The sequence below is a fragment of the Oncorhynchus keta genome, chromosome 7 (genome assembly GCF_023373465.1).
Source record: "Oncorhynchus keta strain PuntledgeMale-10-30-2019 chromosome 7, Oket_V2, whole genome shotgun sequence".
Taxonomy (NCBI): domain Eukaryota; kingdom Metazoa; phylum Chordata; class Actinopteri; order Salmoniformes; family Salmonidae; genus Oncorhynchus; species Oncorhynchus keta.
In genome coordinates this window covers 45,886,189-45,910,573 of record NC_068427.1, presented here as the reverse complement: position 1 = coordinate 45,910,573, position 24,385 = coordinate 45,886,189, and the positions used below count along the sequence as shown (strand labels likewise).

Sequence of the window (24,385 nt, the reverse complement as noted above, 5' to 3'; positions counted from 1 at the left end):
AAGACTGAGACAGAGGGAGGGAGTTAAAGACAGAGACAGACGGAGGGAGTTAAAGACAGAGACACAGACGGAGGAGTTAAAGACAGAGACAGACGGAGGGAGCAAAGACAGAGACAGAGGGAGGGAGTTAAAGACAGAGACAGATGGAGGAGTTAAAGACAGAGAGACAGATGGAGGGAGTTAAAGAGATAGATAGATGGAGGGGAGGAGTTAAAGACAGAGACAGACGGAGGGAGTTAAAAGACAGAGACAGACAGAGGGAGGAGTTAAAGACAGTGACAGATGAGGTTAAAGACAGAGACAGATGGAGGGAGTTAAAGAGATAGATAGATGGAGGGAGTTAAAGACAGAGACAGACGGAGGGAGTTAAAGACAGAGACAGATGAGGTTAAAGACAGAGACAGATGAGTTAAAGACAGAGACAGATGGAGGGAGTTAAAGAAATAGATAGATGGAGGGAGGGTTAAAGACAGAGACAGATGGAGGAGTTAAAGACAGAGACAGATGGAGGGAGTTAAATAGATAGATAGATGGAGGAGGAGTTAAAGACAGAGACAGATGAGGTTAAAGACAGAGACAGATGGAGGGAGTTAAAGAGATAGATAGATGGAGGGAGTTAAAGACAGAGACAGATGGAGGGAGTTAAAGACAGAGACAGATGGAGGGAGTTAAAGAAGAGACAGATGGAGGAGTTAAAGAGATAGATAGATGGAGGGAGTTAAAGACAGAGACAGAGGAGTTAAAGACAGATGGAGGGAGTTAAAGAGAGACAGATGGAGGGAGTTAAAGAGATAGATAGATGGAGGGAGGAGTTAAAGACAGAGACAGATGGAGGAGTTAAAGACAGAGACAGATGAGAGTTAAAGACAGAGACAGATGGAGGGAGTTAAAGACAGAGACAGACGGAGGGAGTTAAAGACAGAGACAGACGGAGGGAGTTAAAGACAGAGACAGACGGAGGGAGTTAAAGACAGAGACAGAGGGAGGGAGTTAAAGACAGACAGACAGACGGAGGGAGTTAAAGACAGAGACAGACGGAGGGAGTTAAAGACAGAGACAGACGGAGGGAGTTAAAGACAGAGACAGAGGGAGGGAGTTAAAGACAGAGACAGATGGAGGGAGTTAAAGACAGAGAGACAGATGGAGGGAGTTAAAGAGATAGATAGATGGAGGGAGTTAAAGACAGAGACAGACGGAGGGAGTTAAAGACAGAGACAGATGAGGTTAAAGACAGAGACAGATGGAGGGAGTTAAAGAAATAGATAGATGGAGGGAGGGAGTTAAAGACAGAGACAGATGGAGGGAGTTAAAGACAGAGACAGATGGAGGGAGTTAAATAGATAGATAGATGGAGGGAGGGAGTTAAAGACAGAGACAGATGAGGTTAAAGACAGAGACAGATGAAGGAGTTAAAGACAGAGACAGATGGAGGGAGTTAAAGACAGAGACAGACGGAGGGAGTTAAAGACAGAGACAGACGGAGGAGTTAAAGACAGAGACAGATGAGGTTAAAGACAGAGACAGACGGAGGGAGTTAAAGACAGAGACAGATGAGGTTAAAGACAGAGACAGATGGAGGGAGTTAAAGACAGAGAGACAGATGGAGGGAGTTAAAGAGATAGATAGATGGAGGGAGGGAGTTAAAGACAGAGACAGACGGAGGGAGTTAAAGACAGTGACAGATGAGGTTAAAGACAGAGACAGATGGAGGGAGTTAAAGAGATAGATAGATGGAGGGAGGGAGTTAAAGACAGAGACAGACGGAGGGAGTTAAAGACAGAGACAGATGAGGTTAAAGACAGAGACAGATGGAAGGAGTTAAAGAGATAGATAGATGGAGGAGGGAGTTAAAGACAGAGACAGACGGAGGGAGTTAAAGACAGAGACAGATGAGGTTAAAGACAGAGACAGATGGAGGGAGTTAAAGAGATAGATAGATGGAGGGAGTTAAAGACAGAGACAGATGGAGGCAGTTAAAGACAGAGACAGATGGAGGCAGTTAAAGACAGAGACAGATGGAGGGAGTTAAAGAGATAGATAGACGGAGGGAGTTAAAGAGATAGATAGATGGAGGGAGTTAAAGACAGAGACAGATGGAGGGAGTTAAAGACAGAGACAGATGGAGGAGTTAAAGAGAGAGACAGATGGAGGAGGAGTTAAAGAGATAGATAGGTAGGAGAGGAGTTAAAGAGAGAGATAGATGGAGGGAGGGAGTTAAAGAGAGAGACAGATGGAGGAGTTAAAGAGATAGATAGATGGACGGAGGGAGTTAAAGACAGAGACAGATGGAGGGAGTTAAAGACAGAGACAGATGGAGGCAGTTAAAGACAGAGACAGATGGAGGGAGTTAAAGAGATAGATAGACGGAGGGAGTTAAAGAGATAGATAGATGGAGGGGGATTAAAGACAGAGACAGATGGAGGGAGTTAAAGAGATAGATAGATGGAGGGAGTTAAAGAGATAGATAGATGGAGGGAGTTAAAGACAGAGACAGATGGAGGGAGTTAAAGACAGAGACAGATGGAGGGAGTTAAAGAGAGAGACAGATGGAGGGAGTTAAAGAGATAGATAGATGGAGGGAGTTAAAGACAGAGACAGATGGAGGGAGTTAAAGACAGAGACAGATGGAGGGAGTTAAAGAGAGACAGATGGAGGGAGTTAAAGAGATAGATAGATGGAGGGAGTTAAAGACAGAGACAGACAGAGGGAAAAAGACAGAGACAGACGGAGGGAGTTAAAGACAGAGACAGATGAGGTTAAAGACAGAGACAGATGGAGGGAGTTAAAGAGATAGATAGATGGAGGAGGGAGTTAAAGACAGAGACAGACGGAGGGAGTTAAAGACAGAGACAGATGAGGTTAAAGACAGAGACAGATGGAGGGAGTTAAAGAGATAGATAGATGGAGGGAGTTAAAGACAAAGACAGATGGAGGCAGTTAAAGACAGACAGATGGAGGGAGTTAAAGAGATAGATAGACGGAGGGAGTTAAAGAGATAGATAGATTTAGGGAGTTAAAGACAGAGACAGATGGAGGGAGTTAAAGACAGAGACAGATGGAGGGAGTTAAAGAGAGAGACAGATGGAGGGAGGAGTTAAAGAGATAGATAGGTGGAAGGAGGGAGTTAAAGAGAGAGATAGATGGAGGGAGTTAAAGAGAGAGAGATAGATGGAGGGAGGGAGTTAAAGAGAGAGACAGATGGAGGGAGTTAAAGAGATAGATAGATGGACGGAGGGAGTTAAAGACAGAGACAGATGGAGGGAGTTAAAGACAGAGACAGATGGAGGGAGTTAAAGACAGAGACAGATGGAGGGAGTTAAAGACAGAAGACAGATGGAGGCAGTTAAAGACAGAGACAGATGGAGGGAGTTAAAGAGATAGATAGATGGAGGGAGGAGTTAAAGAGATAGATAGATGGAGGGAGTTAAAGACAGAGACAGATGGAGGGAGTTAAAGAGATAGATAGATGGAGGGAGTTAAAGAGATAGATAGATGGAGGGAGTTAAAGACAGAGACAGATGGAGGGAGTTAAAGACAGAGACAGATGAGGTTAAAGACAGAGACAGATGGAGGGAGTTAAAGAGATAGATAGATGGAGGGAGTTAAAGACAGAGACAGATGGAGGGAGTTAAAGACAGAGACAGACGGGAGGGAGTTAAAGACAGAGACAGACGGAGGGAGTTAAAGACAGAGACAGATGAGGTTAAAGACAGAGACAGATGGAGGGAGTTAAAGAGATAGATAGATGGAGGGAGTTAAAGACAGAGACAGATGGAGGGAGTTAAAGACAGAGACAGATAGAGGGAGTTAAAGACAGAGACAGACGGAGGGAGTTAAAGACAGAGACAGATGAGGTTAAAGACAGAGACAGATGGAGGGAGTTAAAGAGATAGATAGATGGAGGAGTTAAAGACAGAGACAGACGGAGGGAGTTAAAGACAGAGACAGATGGAGGGAGTTAAAGACAGAGACAGATGAGGTTAAAGACAGAGACAGATGGAGGGAGTTAAAGAGATAGATAGATGGAGGGAGGGAGTTAAAGACAGAGACAGACGGAGGGAGTTAAAGACAGAGACAGATGAGGTTAAAGACAGAGACAGATGGAGGGAGTTAAAGAGATAGATAGATGGAGGAGTTAAAGACAGAGACAGATGGAGGCAGTTAAAGACAGAGACAGATGGAGGGAGTTAAAGAGATAGAGACAGAGGGAGTTAAAGAGATAGATAGATTTAGGAGTTAAAGACAGAGACAGATGGAGGGAGTTAAAGACAGAGACAGATGGAGGGAGTTAAAGAGAGAGACAGATGGAGGGAGGGAGTTAAAGAGATAGATAGGTGGAAGGAGGAGTTAAAGAGAGAGATAGATGGAGGGAGGGAGTTAAAGAGAGAGATAGATGGAGGGAGGGAGTTAAAGAGAGAGACAGATGGAGGGAGTTAAAGAGATAGATAGATGGACGGAGGGAGTTAAAGACAGAGACAGATGGAGGGAGTTAAAGACAGAGACAGATGGAGGGAGTTAAAGACAGAGACAGATGGAGGAGTTAAAGACAGAGACAGATGGAGGGAGTTAAAGAGATAGATAGATGGAGGGAGGGAGTTAAAGAGATAGATAGATGGAGGGAGTTAAAGACAGAGACAGATGGAGGGAGTTAAAGAGATAGATAGATGGAGGGAGTTAAAGAGATAGATAATGGAGGGAGTTAAAGACAGAGACAGATGGAGGGAGTTAAAGACAGAGACAGATGAGGTTAAAGACAGAGACAGATGGAGGGAGTTAAAGAGATAGATAGATGGAGGGAGTTAAAGACAGAGACAGATGGAGGGAGTTAAAGACAGAGACAGACGGAGGGAGTTAAAGACAGAGACAGACGGAGGGAGTTAAAGACAGAGACAGATGAGGTTAAAGACAGAGACAGATGGAGGGAGTTAAAGAGATAGATAGATGGAGGGAGTTAAAGAGATAGATAGATGGAGGGAGTTAAAGACAGAGACAGATGGAGGGAGTTAAAGAGAGAGACAGATGGAGGGAGTTAAAGAGATAGATAGATGGAGGGAGTTAAAGACAGAGACAGATGGAGGGAGTTAAAGACAGATGGAGGGAGTTAAAGAGAGAGACAGATGGAGGGAGTTAAAGAGATAGATAGATGGAGGGAGGGAGTTAAAGACAGAGACAGACGGAGGGAGTTAAAGACAGAGACAGATGAGGTTAAAGACAGAGACAGATGGAGGGAGTTAAAGACAGAGACAGACAGAGGGAGTTAAAGACAGAGACAGACGGAGGGAGTTAAAGACAGAGACAGATGGAGGGAGTTAAAGAGAGAGACAGATGGAGGGAGGGAGTTAAAGAGATAGATAGGTGGAAGGAGGGAGTTAAAAGACAGAGATAGATGGAGGGAGGGAGTTAAAGACAGAGACAGATGGAGGGAGTTAAAGAGATAGATAGATGGACGGAGGGAGTTAAAGACAGAGACAGATGAGGTTAAAGACAGAGACAGATGGAGGGAGTTAAAGACAGAGACAGACGGAGGAGCAAAGACAGAGACAGACGGAGGGAGTTAAAGACAGAGACAGATGGAGGGAGTTAAAGACAGAGACAGATGGAGGGAGTTAAAGACAGAGACAGATGGAGAGAGGGAGTTAAAGACAGAGACAGATGGAGGCAGTTAAAGACAGAGACAGATGGAGGGAGTTAAAGAGATAGATAGATGGAGGGAGGGAGTTAAAGACAGAGACAGAGGGAGGGAGTTAAAGACAGAGACAGATGAGGTTAAAGACAGAGACAGATGGAGGGAGTTAAAGACAGAGACAGATGGAGGGAGTTAAAGACAGAGACAGATGAGGTTAAAGACAGAGACAGATGGAGGGAGTTAAAGAAATAGATAGATGGAGGGAGGGAGTTAAAGACAGAGACAGATGGAGGGAGTTAAAGACAGAGACAGATGGAGGGAGTTAAATAGATAGATAGATGGAGGGAGGAGTTAAAGACAGAGACAGATGAGGTTAAAGACAGAGACAGATGAAGGGAGTTAAAGACAGAGACAGATGGAGGGAGGGAGTTAAAGACAGAGACAGACGGAGGGAGTTAAAGACAGAGACAGATGAGGTTAAAGACAGAGACAGATGAAGGGAGTTAAAGACAGAGACAGATGGAGGGAGATAAAGAGAGAGACAGATGGAGGGAGTTAAAGACAGAGACAGATGGAGGGAGTTAAAGACAGAGACAGATGGAGGGAGTTAAAGACAGAGACAGATGGAGGGAGTTAAAGAGATAGATAGACGGAGGGAGTTAAAGACAGAGACAGATGGAGGCAGTTAAAGACAGAGACAGATGGAGGGAGTTAAAGAGATAGATAGATGGAGGGAGGGAGTTAAAGAGATAGATAGACAGAGGGAGTTAAAGACAGAGACAGATGGAGGAGTTAAAGACAGAGACAGATGGAGGGAGTTAAAGAGATAGATAGATGGAGGGAGGGAGTTAAAGAGATAGATAGATGGAGGGAGTTAAAGACAGAGACAGATGGAGGGAGTTAAAGAGATAGATAGATGGAGGGAGGAGTTAAAGAGATAGATAGATAGATGGAGGGAGTTAAAGAGATAGATAGATGGAGGGAGTTAAAGACAGAGACAGATGGAGGGAGTTAAAGACAGAGACAGATGGAGGGAGTTAAAGAGATAGATGGATGGAGGGAGTTAAAGACAGAGACAGATGGAGGGAGTTAAAGAGATAGATAGATGGAGGGAGTTAAAGACAGAGACAGATGGAGGGAGGGAGTTAAAGAGATAGATAGGTGGAAGGAGGGAGTTAAAGAGAGAGATAGATGGAGGGAGGGAGTTAAAGAGAGAGACAGATGGAGGGAGTTAAAGAGATAGATAGATGGAGGGAGTTAAAGACAGAGACAGATGGAGGGAGTTAAAGACAGAGATAGATGGAGGGAGTTAACGAGAGAGACAGATGGAGGGAGTTAAAGAGATAGATAGATGGAGGGAGTTAAAGACAGAGACAGATGGAGGGAGTTAAAGACAGAGACAGACGGAGGGAGTTAAAGACAGAGACAGACGGAGGGAGTTAAAGACAGAGACAGATGAGGTTAAAGACAGAGACAGATGGAGGGAGTTAAAGAGATAGATAGATGGAGGGAGTTAAAGAGATAGATAGATGGAGGGAGTTAAAGACAGAGACAGATGGAGGGAGTTAAAGAGATAGATAGATGGAGGGAGGGAGTTAAAGACAGAGACAGATGGAGGGAGTTAAAGACAGAGACAGATGGAGGGAGTTAAAGAGACAGATGGAGGGAGTTAAAGAGAGAGACAGATGGAGGGGTTAAATAGAGAGCCAGATGGAGGGAGTTAAAGACAGAGACAGATGGAGGGAGTTAAAGACAGAGACAGATGGAGGGAGTTAAAGACAGAGACAGATGGAGGGAGTTAAAGAGATAGATAGACGGAGGGAGTTAAAGACAGAGACAGATGGAGGGAGTTAAAGACAGAGATAGATGGAGGGAGTTAAAGACAGAGACAGATGGAGGGAGTTAAAGAGATAGATAGAGGAGGGAGTTAAAGACAGAGACAGATGGAGGGAGTTAAAGACAGAGATAGATGGAGGGAGATAAAGAGAGAGACAGATGGAGGAGTTAAAGACAGAGACAGATGGAGGGAGTTAAAGACAGAGATAGATGGAGGAGTTAAAGACAGAGACAGATGGAGGGAGTTAAAGAGATAGATAGACGGAGGGAGTTAAAGACAGAGACAGATGGAGGCAGTTAAAGACAGAGACAGATGGAGGGAGTTAAAGAGATAGATAGATGGAGGGAGGGAGTTAAAGAGATAGATAGATGGAGGGAGTTAAAGACAGAGACAGATGGAGGGAGTTAAAGAGATAGATAGATGGAGGGAGGGAGTTAAAGAGATAGATAGATGGAGGGAGTTAAAGACAGAGACAGACGGAGGGAGTTAAAGAGATAGATAGATGGAGGGAGTTAAAGAGATAGATAGATGGAGGGAGTTAAAGAGATAGATAGATGGAGGGAGGGAGTTAAAGAGATAGATAGATGGAGGGAGTTAAAGAGATAGATAGATGGGAGGGAGGGAGTTAAAGAGATAGATAGATGGAGGGAGTTAAAGACAGAGACAGACGGAGGGAGTTAAAGAGATAGATAGATGGAGGGAGTTAAAGTGGCACAGCAGTTCATTCACAGTAAATAATTCATCTTGTGAAAGCTACTGTACTCTACCGTATTCTACTCTACTGTATTGTACTGTATTCTACTCTACTGTACTGTATTCTACTCTACTGTACAGTATTCTACTCTACTGTACTGTACAGTATTCTACTCCACTGTATTGTACTGTATTCTACTCTACTGTACTGTATTCTACTGTACTGTACAGTATTCTACTGTACTCTACTGTGCTCTGCTCTACTCTACTGCACTGTACTGTACTCTACCGTATTCTACTCTACTGTACTGTATTCTACTGTACTCTACTGTGCTCTGCTCTACTCTACTGTACTGTACCGTATTCTACTGTACTGTATTCTACTGTACTCACTGTACTGTACTCCACTGTACTCACTGTACTGTACTCACAGTACTATACTGTACTGTATTCTACTGTACTCAACTGTTCTCACTGTACTATACTCTACTCTGCTGTGCTCTGCTCTGCTCTACTCTATTGTACTGTATTCTACTGTACTGTACTCACTGTACTCTAGTCTACTGTGCTCTACTCTACTGTGCTCCAAGGCAGGCACAACGCTGGGAGGGTAAGAGAGGGGGAAAAAGAGACGTACTGTCATGCCATAGAGAGGGAGCTGCCCGTGCACTTTGAACTGGTTCGTTGCCGTCATCCCTCGACTCGTGTACAACAGGACATCATTGAACTATCACCATAGAGCGAGAAAACAGATATGTCAATCATTGACTGGTCATTAATAGTTATATCACCCTTATTTACGTCACACAAAAAAGAACATTGATTGAATGTTTGTGGCTCAGTAAATACATTAGCTCTGTCAGGGATACACCTGATCCAACTGGATTACATTCAATCTGTTTCTTACATGAATCGTGATTCAGATGAGTCTTGGTCTCATGAGATGCCCTCTACAATAACAAAGAGGGACTCTGGCTGAAAGAACAGTATACAGCTGTGTGGAAAGATAAGGAAGCCGTCGTCTTTGAGGCATTTTGGACAAAGCCATTCATTCTGGGGATGTTAAAATACAGAGCTCTATTTGCCATGACTGTATGTTGTGCGACCACTGAATAATCTGTTTAATAACTCATTCAAGATGACAATCTCAGATAAATCTCAGACATTACCAGGAAAACATTCGTTGCTGGAGGCCTTTTCCAGACAGCTTACTGAGACAGCCTAACCTTAGGAACTCCTGAAAAAAAAAAAACACAAATCCCAACATCCAAGTCAAACACAACATCCCAAGAATCAAACACAACATCCCAAGTCAATCACAACATCCTACATCAATCACAAACACCCAAGTCAATCACAATATCCAAGTCAAACACAACATCCCAAGTCAAACACAACATCCCAAGTCAAACACAACATCCCAAGTCAAACACAACATCCCAAGTCAATCACAACATCCAAGTCAATCACAACATCCCAAGTCAATCACACCATCCCAAGTCAAACCATTCATCCCATGTCAAACACAACACCCCGAGTCAAACACAATATCCCAAGTCAATCACAACATCCTACATCAATCACAAACACCCAAGTCAATCACAACATCCCAAGTCAAACACAACATCCCAAGTCAAACACAACATCCCAAGTCAAACACAACATCCCAAATCAAACACAACATCCAACATCAATCACAAACACCCAAGTCAATCACAACATCCCAAGTCAATCACAACATCGCAAGTCAAACACAACATCCCAAATCAAACACAACATCCCGAGTCAATCACAACATCCCAAGTCAAACACAACATCCCAAGTCAAACACAACATCCCAAATCAAACACAACATCCCGAGTCAATCACAACATCCCAAGTCAATCACAACATCCTACATCAATCACAAACACCCAAGTCAATCACAACATCCCAAGTCAAACACAACATTCCAAGTCAATCACAACATCCTACATCAATCACAAAAACCCAAGTCAATCATAACATCCCAAGTCAATCACAACATCCCAAGTCAATCACACCATCCCAAGTCAAACCATTCATCCCATGTCAAACACAACATCCCAAGTCAAACACAACATCCCAAGTCAATCACAACATCCTACATCAATCACAAACACCCAAGTCAATCACAATATCCCAAGTCAAACACAACATCCCAAGTCAAACACAACATCCCAAGTAAAACACAACATCCGAGTCAATCACAACATCCCAAGTCAATCACAACATCGCAAGTCAATCACAAAATCCCAAATCAAACACAACATCGCAAGTCAATCACAAAATCCTACATCAATCACAAACACCCAAGTCAATCACAACATCCCAAGTCAAACACAACATCCCAAGTCAAACACAACATCCCAAGTCAATCACAACATCCCAAGTCAAACACAACATCCCAAGTCAAACACAACATCCCAAGTCAAACACAACATCCTACATCAATCACAATATCCCAAGTCAAACACAACATCCCAAGTCAAACACAACATCCCAAGTCAAACACAACATCCCAAATCAAACACAACATCCCGAGTCAATCACAACATCCCAAGTCAAACACAACATCCCAAGTCAAACACAACATCCCAAATCAAACACAACATCCCGAGTCAATCACAACATCCCAAGTCAATCACAACATCGCAAGTCAATCACAAAATCCCAAATCAAACACAACATCCCAAGTCAATCACAACATCCTACATCAATCACAACATCCCAAGTCAATCACAACATCCTACATCAATCACAAACACCCAAGTCAATCACAACATCCCAAGTCAAACACAACATTCCAAGTCAATCACAACATCCTACATCAATCACAAAACCCAAGTCTGCCATAACATCACAAGTCAATCACAACATCCCAAGTCAATCACACCATCCCAAGTCAAACCATTCATCCCATGTCAAACACAACATCCCAAGTCAAACACAACATCCCAAGTCAATCACAACATCCTACATCAATCACAAACACCCAAGTCAATCACAATATCCCAAGTCAATCACAACATCCCAAGTCAAACACAACATCCCAAGTAAAACACAACATCCCGAGTCAATCACAACATCCCAAGTCAATCACAACATCGCAAGTCAATCACAAAATCCCAAATCAAACACAACATCGCAAGTCAATCACAAAATCCTACATCAATCACAAACACCCAAGTCAATCACAACATCCCAAGTCAAACACAACATCCCAAGTCAAACACAACATCCCAAGTCAATCACAACATCCCAAGTCAAACACAACATCCCAAGTCAATCACAACATCCCAAGTCAAACACAACATACCAAGTCAACCTTGCCGGGTTGGAGCGAGCGGTCGCATTCGCACTTCGATCCGCAGGTAGTATTACTTTTCATTACTTTTCATTACATGTCATTATAGTACAACGGTTTGATTTGTCTAATCTTAGCAATTTCTTCTTAGCTAGCTAGATAGCCGTCTTTGTATCAAAGATAATTGCGTAATTATCGTATTTCGTCGTCCTAACGTAGTCTACTGCAGCTAGCCACATAGCTAACGTCCACCGTATAGCAGCACCGTAGAAACTATTACACTCAACTGAACGACTTGATTAGTGTAGTGTTAGCTAGCTACATAGTTGTCTTTGCTGTCTTCGTTTCCAAGATAATTGTGTAGTTTAGAGTGATTATCTTAATTTACCGAGGTTAGCAAGCCAGCTATTTGTCGTCCTTAACGTAGGAGACACTGCTAGCTAGCTAACAGCTAACAGCTAACAGCTAGCCAACAACAACCCGGGGTCGCAGTCCGCTCGCTCCACAGGTAGTATCACATTTTCATTTCATTTCATTACAGCACAACGGTTTGATTTGCTTGATCGTAGCTAGCTACATAGCTAGCTACATAGCCGTCCTTGTATCAAAGATAATTGTGTAGTCTAGAGCGATTTTCTAGGTTAGCTAGCCAGCTATTGTCGTTCTTTTAACGCAACGTAACGTAATCAACACTGCTAGCTAGCCAGCTAGCCCCGAATAGTAGCACTGTAGAAACTATTACACTCAACGGAACGACTTGATTAGTGTAGTGTCAACAACGCAGCCACTGCCAGCTAGCCTACTTCAGCAGTACTGTATCATTTTAATCATTTTAGTCAATAAGATTCTTGCTACGTAAGCTTAACTTTCTGAACATTCGAGACGTGTAGTCCACTTGTCATTCCAATCGCCTTGCATTAGCGTAGCCTCTTCTGTAGCCTGTCAACTATGTGTCTGTCTATCCCTGTTCTCTCCTCTCTGCACAGACCATACAAACGCTCCACACCGCGTGGCCGCGGCCACCCTAATCTGGTGGTCCCAGCGCACGACCCACGTGGAGTTCCAGGTCTCCGGTAGCCTCTGGAACTGCCGATCTGCGGCCAACAAGGCAGAGTTCATCTCAGCCTATGCCTCCCTCCAGTCCCTCGACTTCTTGGCACTGACGGAAACATGGATCACCACAGATAACACTGCTACTCCTACTGCTCTCTCCTCGTCCGCCCACGTGATCTCGCACACCCCGAGAGCTTCTGGTCAGCGGGGTGGTGGCACCGGGATCCTCATCTCTCCCAAGTGGTCATTCTCTCTTTCTCCCCTTACCCATCTGTCTATCGCCTCCTTTGAATTCCATGCTGTCACAGTTACCAGCCCTTTCAAGCTTAACATCCTTATCATTTATCGCCCTCCAGGTTCCTCGGAGAGTTCATCAATGAGCTTGATGCCTTGATAAGCTCCTTTCCTGAGGACGGCTCACCTCTCACAGTTCTGGGCGACTTTAACCTCCCCACGTCTACCTTGACTCATTCCTCTCTGCCTCCTTCTTTCCACTCCTCTCCTCTTTTGACCTCACCCTCCCCCCTACTCACAAGGCAGGCAATACGCTCGACCTCATCTTTACTAGATGCTGTTCTTCCACTAACCCCATTGCAACTCCCCTCCAAGTCTCCGACCACTACCTTGTATCCTTTTCCCTCTCGCTCTCATCCAACACTTCCCACACTGCCCCTACTCGGATGGTATCGCGTCCCAACCTTCGCTCTCTCTCCCCCGCTACTCTCTCCTCTTCCATCCTATCATCTCTTCCCTCTGCTCAAACCTTCTCCAACCTATCTCCTGATTCTGCCTCCTCAACCCTCCTCTCCTCCCTTTCTGCATCCTTTGACTCTCTATGTCCCCTATCCTCCAGGCCGGCTCGGTCCTCCCCTCCCGCTCCGTGGCTCGACGACTCATTGCGAGCTCACAGAACAGGGCTCCGGGCAGCCGAGCGGAAATGGAGGAAAACTCGCCTCCCCTGCGGACCTGGCATCCTTTCACTCCCTCCTCTCTACATTTTCCTCCTCTGTCTCTGCTGCTAAAGCCACTTTCTACCACTCTAAATTCCAAGCATCTGCCTCTAACCCTAGGAAGCTCTTTGCCACCTTCTCCTCCCTCCTGAATCCTCCTCCCCCCTCCCTCTCTGCAGATGACTTTGTCAACCATTTTGAAAAGAAGGTCGACGACATCCGATCCTCGTTTGCTAAGTCAAACGACACCGCTGGTTCTGCTCACACTGCCCTACCCTGTGCTCTGACCTCTTTCTCCCCTCTCTCTCCAGATGAAATCTCGCGTCTTGTGACGGCCGGCCGCCCAACAACCTGCCCGCTTGACCCCATCCCCCTCTCTTCTCCAGACCATTTCCAGAGACCTTCTCCCTTACCTCACCTCGCTCATCAACTCATCCCTGACCGCTGGCTACGTCCCTTCCGTTTTCAAGAGAGCGAGAGTTGCACCCCTTCTGAAAAAACCTACACTCGATCCCTCCGATGTCAACAACTACAGACCAGTATCCCTTCTTTCTTTTCTCTCCAAAACTCTTGAACGTGCCGTCCTTGGCCAGCTCTCCCGCTATCTCTCTCAGAATGACCTTCTTGATCCAAATCAGTCAGGTTTCAAGACTAGTCATTCAACTGAGACTGCTCTTCTCTGTATCACGGAGGCGCTCCGCACCGCTAAAGCTAACTCTCTCTCCTCTGCTCTCATCCTTCTAGACCTATCGGCTGCCTTCGATACTGTGAACCATCAGATCCTCCTCTCCACCCTCTCCGAGTTGGGCATCTCTCGGCGCGGCCCACGCTTGGATTGCGTCCTACCTGACAGGTCGCTCCTACCAGGTGGCGTGGCGAGAATCTGTCTCCTCACCACGCGCTCTCACCACTGGTGTCCCCCAGGGCTCTGTTCTAGGCCCTCTCCTATTCTCGCTATACACCAAGTCACTTGGCTCTGTCATAACCTCACATGGTCTCTCCTATCATTGCTATGCAGACGACACACAATTAATCTTCTCCCTTCGCCCTTCTGATGACCAGGTGGCGAATCGCATCTCTGCATGTCTGGCAGACATATCAGGGTGGATGACGGATCACCACCTCAAGCAAGACGGAGCTGCTCTTCCTCCCGGGGAAGGACTGCCCGTTCCATGATCTCGCCATCACGGTTGACAACTCCATTGTGTCCTCCTCCCAGAGCGCTAAGAACCTTGGCGTGATCCTGGACAACACCCTGTCGTTCTCAACTAACATCAACGCGGTGGCCCGTTCCTGTAGGTTCATGCTCTACAACATCCGCAGAGTACGACCCTGCCTCACACAGGAAGCGGTGCAGGTCCTAATCCAGGCACTTGTCATCTCCCGTCTGGATTACTGCAACTCGCTGTTGGCTGGGCTCCCTGCCTGTGCCATTAAACCCCTACAACTCATCCAGAACGCCGCAGCCCGTCTGGTGTTCAACCTTCCCAAGTTCTCTCACGTCACCCCGCTCCTCCGCTCTCTCCACTGGCTTCCAGTTGAAGCTCGCATCCGCTACAAGACCATGGTGCTTGCCTACGGAGCTGTGAGGGGAACGGCACCTCAGTACCTCCAGGCTCTGATCAGGCCCTACACCCAAACAAGGGCACTGCGTTCATCCACCTCTGGCCTGCTCGCCTCCCTACCACTGAGGAAGTACAGGTCCCGCTCAGCCCAGTCAAAACTGTTCGCTGCTCTGGCCCCCAATGGTGGAACAAACTCCCTCACGACGCCAGGACAGCGGAGTCAATCACCACCTTCCGGAGACACCTGAAACCCCACCTCTTTAAGGAATACCTAGGATAGGATAAGTAATCCTTTTCACCCCCCTAAAAGATTTAGATGCACTATTGTAAAGTGGCTGTTCCACTGGATGTCATAAGGTGAATGCACCAATTTGTAAGTCGCTCTGGATAAGAGCGTCTGCTAAATGACTTAAATGTAAATGTAAATGCAAGTCAAACACAACATCCCAAGTCAATCACAACATCCTACATCAATCACAAAAACCCAAGTCAATCACAACATCCCAAGTCAAACACAACATCCCAAGTCAATCACACAACATCCCAAGTCAATCATCAACACCATCCCAAGTCAAACAACATTCAATCCCATGTCAAACACAACATCCCAGGTCAATCACAACATCCTACATCAATCACAAAAACCCAAGTCAATCACAACATCCCAAGTCAAACACAACATCCCAAGTCAATCACAACATCCCAAGTCAAACACAACATCCCAAGTCAAACACAACATCCCAAGTCAATCACAACATCCCATCAATCACAAACCATTCATCCCATGTCAAACACAACATCCCAGGTCAAACACAACATCCCAAATCAAACACAACATCAATCACAAACATCCCAAATCAATCACAATATCCCAAGTCAAACACAACATCCCAAGTCAACACAACATCCAAGTCAAACACAAAATCCCAAATCAAACACAACATCGCAATTCAATCACAAAATCCCAAGTCAAACACAACATCCCAAGTCAAACACAACATCCCAAATCAAACACAACACCCCGAGTCAATCACAATATCCCAAGTCAATCACAACATCCTACATCAATCACAAACACCCAAGTCAATCACAACATCCCAAGTCAAACACAACATCCCAAGTCAATCACAACATCCTACATCAATCACAAAAACCCAAGTCAATCACAATATCCCAAGTCAAACACAACATCCCAAGTCAAACACAACATCCCAAGTCAATCACAACATCCCAAGTCAATCACAACATCCCAAGTCAATCACACCATCCCAAGTCAAACCATTCATCCCATGTCAAACACAACATCCCATGTCAAACACAACATCCCAAGACAAACACAACATCCCAAGTCAATCACAACATCCCAAGTCAATCACAACATCCCAAGTCAATCACACCATCCCAAGTCAAACCATTCATCCCATGTCAAACACAACATCCCATGTCAAACACAACATCCCAAGTCAAACACAACATCCCAAGTCAAACAACATCCCCAGTCAAACACAACATCCCAAGACAATCACAATATCCTACATCAATCACAAAAACCCAAGTCAATCACAACATCCCAAGTCAAACACAACATCCCAAGTCAAACACAACATCCCAAGTCAATCACAATATCCTACATCAATCACAAACACCCAAGTCAATCACAATATCCCAAGTCAAACACAGCATCCCAAGTCAAACACAACATCCCAAGTCAAACACAACATCCCAAGTCAAACAACATCCCCAGTCAAACACAACATCCCAAGACAATCACAATATCCTACATCAATCACAAAAACCCAAGTCAATCACAGGATCCCAAGTCAAACACAGCATCCCAAGTCAAACACAACATCCCAAGTCAAACACAACATCTCAAATCAATCCCAAAATCCCAAATCAAACACAACATCCAACATCAATCACAAACACCCAAGTCAATCACAACATCCCAAGTCAATCACAACATCCCAAGTCAATCACAACATCGCAAGTCAAACACAACATCCCAAATCAAACACAACATCCCAAGTCAAACACAACATCCCAAGTCAAACACAACATCCCAAGTCAAACACAACATCCCAAGTCAAACACAACATCCCAAGTCAAACACAACATCCCAAGTCAATCACAAAATCCCAAATCAAACACAACATCCAACATCAATCACAAACACCCAAATCAATCACAACATCCCAAGTCAATCACAACATCCCAAGTCAAACACAACATCCCAAATCAAACACAACATCCCGAGTCAATCACAACATCCCAAGTCAATCACAACATCGCAAGTCAATCACAAAATCCCAAATCAAACACAACATCGCAAGTCAATCACAAAATCCCAAGTCAATCACAACATCCCAAGTCAAACACAACATCCCAAGTCAAACACAACATCCCAAGTCAATCACAACATCCTACATCAATCACAAAACCCAAGTCAATCACAATATCCCAAGTCAAACACAACATCCCAAGTCAATCACACCATCCCAAGTCAAACCATTCATCCCATGTCAAACACAACATCCCAAGTCAAACACAACATCCCAAGTCAATCACAACATCCTACATCAATCACAAACACCCAAGTCAATCACAATATCCCAAGTCAAACACAACATCCCAAGTCAAACACAACATCCCAAGTCAAACACAACATCCCAAGTCAAACAACATCCCCAGTCAAACACAACATCCCAAGTCAATCACAATATCCTACATCAATCACAAAAACCCAAGTCAAACACAACATCCCAAGTCAAACACAACATCCCAAGTCAATCACAACATCCTACATCAATCACAAACATCCCAAGTCAATCACAACATCCCAAGTCAAACACAACATCCCAAGTCAAACACAACATCCCAAGTCAAACCAACATCCCAAGTCAAACACAACATCCCAAGTCAAACACAACATCCCAAGTCAATCACAACATCCCAAGTCAAACAAACATCCCAAGTCAATCACAATATCCCAAGTCAAACACAACATCCCAAGTCAAACACAACATCCCAAGTCAAACAACATCCCAAGTCAATCAGGTATGTGAGTCAATGTGAGTTCAAATCCCCAAACACAGCTGTCAAACACAAATCCCAAGTCAATCACAATATCCCTGAACAGGCAGTTAAGCCAATATCCCAAGTTCAAACACAACATCCCAAGTCAAACACAACATCTCAAATCAATCCCAAAATCCCAAATCAAACACATCCAACATGAAAATAAGAATGTGTTCTTAACTGACTTGCCTGGTTAAATTAAAATAAAATAAAATCACAACATCCCAAATCAAACACAACATCCCGAGTCAATCACAAAATCACAACATTGCAAGTCAATCACAAAATCAAACACAACATCCCAAATCAAACACAACATCCCAAATCAAACACAACATCCCAAGTCAAGTCTCAGAGAAAGACAACAACTCAGAAAGACATAAAACAACTGACAAAACAAAAGGAGTGCTTCAAACTAGCTTCTGCAAACTGTTGATATGGGTTGATATTGATATTCCCTACATAGTGCATTACTTTTGAATAGGGCCCAGGTCAAAAGTAGTGCACTATATAGGGAATAGGCTCCCATTTGGGATGGAGTCCGGTCTCTCCTTGAACTCACCCGCCCTGGAGTGACTAGATTGTCGATGCCAATCAAATCCTTCATAAGCTCCAGCAGCTTCTGGAAGTTCTCCATCTTCATCATGCTTCCATGGAGCTGGGACACCACCTCTGACACGTCTGCCAGTGCAGCTAGAGGAGAGGCCATTCAATTAGAAACAACAGTAATTTATGATGTCATAGACCTCAACTGCACCAGGAGGCCCTCAACTGCACCAGTAGGCCCTCGACTGCACCAGGAGGCCCTCAACTGCACCAGTAGGTCCTAGATAGCCTGCTTCAGTCTGATAGTTCTGACTGTGTACAGAACAGTAACAGTTACCTCTGCAGTCCCTGAAGTCCACATGTGCGGGCGGGTAGTGTTTGCAGAGGCGCTCCAGGATCTGCTTGTAATGCATGAGGCGGTGCAGGGGCCGGAGGATGAACACATTGAGGGGGATGTAGCACACCTTCTGCAGCTCAAAGTCCCGGACCAGCCCCTCCAGCCGCGGGGAACCCCGGCATGCCTTCTCCAGCTCCACCAGGGCCTCCGAGTGCTTCTGGAGGTGGGCTGTCAGTGGCTAGAAAATTATATATTAGAGTAGAGTAGAATAGAGTAGAAGAGAGCAGAATAGAGTATAGTATAATACAATAAAGTAGAGTAGAATAGAGCAGAGTAGAGTAGAATAGAGTAGAATAGAGCAGAGTAGAGCAGAGTAGAATAGAGTAGAATAGAGTAGAGTAGAGTAGAGCAGAGTAGAATAGAGTAGAAGAGGGAATAGAATAAAGTACGGCAGAACGAACATATTTGCATGACCATATCACACACATACGACAGGCTAGGAGAAGCGATGGTTCAGCCACAGAGCGAGCAGTCCCCTGGAGAAGGGCTACAGGCAGACTTTACACAAGGCAGCATATATTTGTTCTTCGAGGAGTGGTGCAGATACATAGTGAAGTACATAACAAGTGCAATAACAATGTGAAAGAGGTGCACACACCTTCAGTCCCTGTAGGTGCTTCAGCATGACATCCCCGATGCGCTGGTAGTCTCCTTTGATGTGGGCATTGGAGCACCCTTCCCTAAAATAAAACAGCACGTTTATTTCTTTGGAACAGTTTAGTGCTAGTGTGTGTGTGTATTTTAAGCACTTAAAGTCACATTTCATATTCATGTAGACAATTATGCAAGGGAATTCCAATGAAATGGTTAACCTTTACCTGCACTGCTGAACACCACCAGCAGGTGTCGCTCTTGAGCATGAATTTCAGTTGACGACTAGATTCAGCACCATGTGAACTGACATCGTTCTCAATACTCTTTCATTCAAAATATCAACCAATACATTATGGGGAGGTTAATACAAAACCGAGAGAGGATGTTCTGAATGTCGTTCCGTTGAGGTGCAACCCCTGTCCACTCACACATCCCACTACCAGCTCTTTAATCTAAGATCAAGAGAGGGCTAAAATAAGCCAACTGTACATCACATTTGAAAAGTAGATGGCAATGTATCTGTGCTCCGTAGTTGGTCATCTCGTTTGCCTTTGGGCCTCAGCCACGCCAGATGTCGGCCGTGTTTTGAGTGAAAACACACGTACATCTCTTCCTTGGAGTTCTGTCTCTTGCTCTGTGGTTTAGTCTTGTAATAAGGCTGGACAGTATGATGTCTGTAGTCGTGACAGTCTGCCAGTCGGGGCTCTGACGTAGGGACCACATCATTTAGAGGAGCAGACAGTGGAATAACCCACGGGGCTAGGAGGAGAAGAAGTGGCTTGATGCAGCGCGTCTGTTGCTATAGAAACCCCAGCTCCACAGGAGGTGTGTGTGTCTCTGTGATGAGGCTTCCCAGAATGAATGTCAATACCCAGGATCAATGAAAACCCAAACCAAACCAAACCACACTACAAACTGTGTTCTTAATCCAAGAGGGTCTTAACGCAAAAAAACGAGGCTAAGTGGGAGTGACATTTTGAGAGAAAATAGCCTGAACTACAAAATACATACATCATTGTGGGTGATTGTGACGTGCCATCTCACCATAGAGCCAGTCTCTGCTCCACCTCTCTGAGGAAGACGGACTGAAACCTGTACAGAGGGGCAAAGTTGGTGAAGATGGTGCTCTTCAGGGAGTCCGGCACTGCTTCGTCTTTACCCACCGAGTCCTGAAAAGACTGGGATGACACGCACGCGCACACACACACACACACACACACACACACACACACACACACACACACACACACACACACACACACACACACACACACACACACACACACACACACACACACACACACACACACACACACAGAGAGAGAGAGAGAAAGAAAGAGAAATCCAGATCTGCATTAGAGCACAGTGCACACACTTCATTGTGTAAATAGTGACGTTGTCAATTGCCAGTAGTTAAATGAGGACTTGCAGTCTGATGAGGTGAAAAACAGCGGGTTCTGGTGGACTAGGAGCTTGGACTGCATTACAATCTGCACGTGCTTCTGCCAAAATACCTCTGTGATGTGGTTTAGCAACAATCACGTTACTCTCATGACTTCCACCAAATCCTTTAACGACCTGGAGATGAATGGAGGAATCAGTGTCCCATCATTCCTGACACGGCCCAAGGGGAACATTACATAAACAGGCTCCCTGATCAGATTAGGGAAGCTATAACCTGGTGGGGGCTTGGTTTATCTGGTGGGGGCTTGGTTTATCTGGTGGGGGCTTGGTTTATCTGGTGAGGGCTTGGTTTATCTGGTGAGGGCTTGGTTTATCTGGTGAGGGCTTGGTTTATCTGGTGGGGCCTTGGTTTATCTGGTGGGGCTTGGTTTATCTGGTGGGCTTGGTTTATCTGGTGGGGGCTTGGTTTATCTGGTGAGGGCTTGGTTTATCTGGTGAGGGCTTGGTTTATCTGGTGAGGGCTTGGTTTATCTGGTGAGGGCTTGGTTTATCTGGTGAGGGCTTGGTTTATCTGGTGAGGGCTTGGTTTATCTGGTGAGGGCTTGGTTTATCTGGTGGGGGCTTGGTTTATCTGGTGGGGGCTTGGTTTATCTGGTGGGGGCTTGGTTTATCTGGTGGGGGCTTGGTTTATCTGGTGGGGGCTTGGTTTATCTGGTGCGGGCTTGGTTTATCTGGTGGGGGCTTGGTTTATCTGGTGGGGGCTTGGTTTATCTGGTGAGGGCTTGGTTTATCTGGTGGGGCTTGGTTTATCTGGTGGGGCTTGGTTTATGGGGGCTGGTTTATCTGGTGGGGCTTGGTTTATCTGGTGGGGCTTGGTTTATCTGGTGGGGCTTGGTTTATCTGGTGGGGGCTTGGTTTATCTGGGGCTTGGTTTATCTGGTGGGGGCTTGGTTTATCTGGTGGGGCTTGGTTTATCTGGTGGGGGCTTGGTTTATCTGGTGGGGGCTTGGTTTATCTGGTGAGGGCTTGGTTTATCTGGTGAGGGCTTGGTTTATCTGGTGGGGCTTGGTTTATCTGGTGGGGCTTGGTTTATCTGGTGGGGCTTGGTTTATCTGGTGGGGGCTTGGTTTATCTGGTGGGGGCTTGGTTTATCTGGTGGGGGCTTGGTTTATCTGGTGGGGGCTTGGTTTATCTGGTGGGGGCTTGGTTTATCTGGTGGGGGCTTGGTTTATCTGGTGAGGGCTTGGTTTATCTGGTGGGGGCTTGGTTTATCTGGTGGGGGCTTGGTTTATCTGGTGGGGCTTGGTTTATCTGGTGGGGGCTTGGTTTATCTGGTGGGGCTTGGTTTATCTGGTGGGGCTTGGTTTATCTGGTGGGGGCTTGGTTTATCTGGTGGGGCTTGGTTTATCTGGTGGGGGCTTGGTTTATCTGGTGGGGGCTTGGTTTATCTGGTGAGGGCTTGGTTTATCTGGTGAGGGCTTGGTTTATCTGGTGGGGGCTTGGTTTATCTGGTGGGGCTTGGTTTATCTGGTGGGGGCTTGGTTTATCTGGTGGGGCTTGGTTTATCTGGTGGGGGCTTGGTTTATCTGGTGGGGGCTTGGTTTATCTGGTGAGGGCTTGGTTTATCTGGTGGGGCTTGGTTTATCTGGTGAAGGCTTGGTTTATCTGGTGGGCTTGGTTTATCTGGTGGGGGCTTGGTTTATCTGGTGGGGGCTTGGTTTATCTGGTGGGGCTTGGTTTATCTGGTGGGGCTTGGTTTATCTGGTGGGGCTTGGTTTATCTGGTGGGGCTTGGTTTATCTAGTGGGGGCTTGGTTTATCTGGTGGGGCTTGGTTTATCTGGTGGGGGCTTGGTTTATCTGGTGGGGGCTTGGTTTATCTGGTGAGGGCTTGGTTTATCTGGTGAGGGCTTGGTTTATCTGGTGAGGGCTTGGTTTATCTGGTGAGGGCTTGGTTTATCTGGTGGGGGCTTGGTTTATCTGGTGGGGGCTTGGTTTATCTGGTGGGGGCTTGGTTTATCTGGTGGGGGCTTGGTTTATCTGGTGGGGGCTTGGTTTATCTGGTGGGGGCTTGGTTTATCTGGTGGGGGCTTGGTTTATCTGGTGAGGGCTTGGTTTATCTGGTGAGGGCTTGGTTTATCTGGTGGGGGCTTGGTTTATCTGGTGGGCTTGGTTTATCTGGTGGGGGCTTGGTTTATCTGGTGGGGGCTTGGTTTATCTGGTGGGGGCTTGGTTTATCTGGTGGGGCTTGGTTTATCTGGTGAAGGCTTGGTTTATCTGGTGGGCTTGGTTTATCTGGTGAAGGCTTGGTTTATCTGGTGGGCTTGGTTTATCTGGTGGGGCTTGGTTTATCTGGTGGGGGCTTGGTTTATCTGGTGGGGGCTTGGTTTATCTGGTGAGGGCTTGGTTTATCTGGTGAGGGCTTGGTTTATCTGGTGAGTGGGGGCTTGGTTTATCTGGTGAGGGCTTGGTTTATCTGGTGGGGGCTTGGTTTATCTGGTGAGGGCTTGGTTTATCTGGTGGGGGCTTGGTTTATCTGGTGGGGGCTTGGTTTATCTGGTGAGGGCTTGGTTTATCTGGTGGGGGCTTGGTTTATCTGGTGGGGGCTTGGTTTATCTGGTGAGGGCTTGGTTTATCTGGTGGGGGCTTGGTTTATCTGGTGGGGCCTTGGTTTATCTGGTGAGGGCTTGGTTTATCTGGTGAGGGCTTGGTTTATCTGGTGGGGGCTTGGTTTATCTGGTGGGGGCTTGGTTTATCTGGTGAGGGCTTGGTTTATCTGGTGGGGGCTTGGTTTATCTGGTGAGGGCTTGGTTTATCTGGTGAGGGCTTGGTTTATCTGGTGAGGGCTTGGTTTATCTGGTGGGGGCTTGGTTTATCTGGTGAGGGCTTGGTTTATCTGGTGAGGGCTTGGTTTATCTGGTGAGGGCTTGGTTTATCTGGTGAGGGCTTGGTTTATCTGGTGAGGGCTTGGTTTATCTGGTGAGGGCTTGGTTTATCTGGTGAGGGCTTGGTTTATCTGGTGAGGGCTTGGTTTATCTGGTGAGGGCTTGGTTTATCTGGTGAGGGCTTGGTTTATCTGGTGAGGGCTTCGTTTATCTGGTGAGGGCTTGGTTTATCTGGTACTGTAGGAGGGAAGTACGGTACTGGTTTATCTTATTCTAAACCTAAACATAACCATTACCTTAGCAAGCAGTCACAGATAGTTTGTTGATAGTATGTCCATCTGTATAACATCTGGAGCATCTACAGATGGACAATCTGGACTATCGTAATGAAGTGTGACCTAAAGTAGTGCACTATCATTTTATTACGTTTGCAA

The 24,385-nt window shown here is 45.7% G+C and overlaps 1 protein-coding gene across 15 annotated transcripts in view; it reads right to left on the bottom strand.

Annotated features, from left to right (window-relative positions):
- LOC118386403 (FERM, ARHGEF and pleckstrin domain-containing protein 1-like) overlaps window positions 1–24,385 on the bottom strand; it is a 179,514-nt gene that overhangs the window by 26,693 nt on the left and 128,436 nt on the right. For all 15 annotated transcript variants that reach the window (XM_052522987.1, XM_052522991.1, XM_052522983.1 and 12 more), the window contains exons 16-20: window positions 20,709–20,842; window positions 19,669–19,750; window positions 19,011–19,248; window positions 18,690–18,820; window positions 8,794–8,883 (exon numbers count right to left, since the gene is read on the bottom strand). In XM_052522987.1, the coding sequence (XP_052378947.1) occupies window positions 8,794–8,883; window positions 18,690–18,820; window positions 19,011–19,248; window positions 19,669–19,750; window positions 20,709–20,842 (675 nt within the window). The remainder of the gene's footprint in view (window positions 1–8,793; window positions 8,884–18,689; window positions 18,821–19,010; window positions 19,249–19,668; window positions 19,751–20,708; window positions 20,843–24,385) is intronic.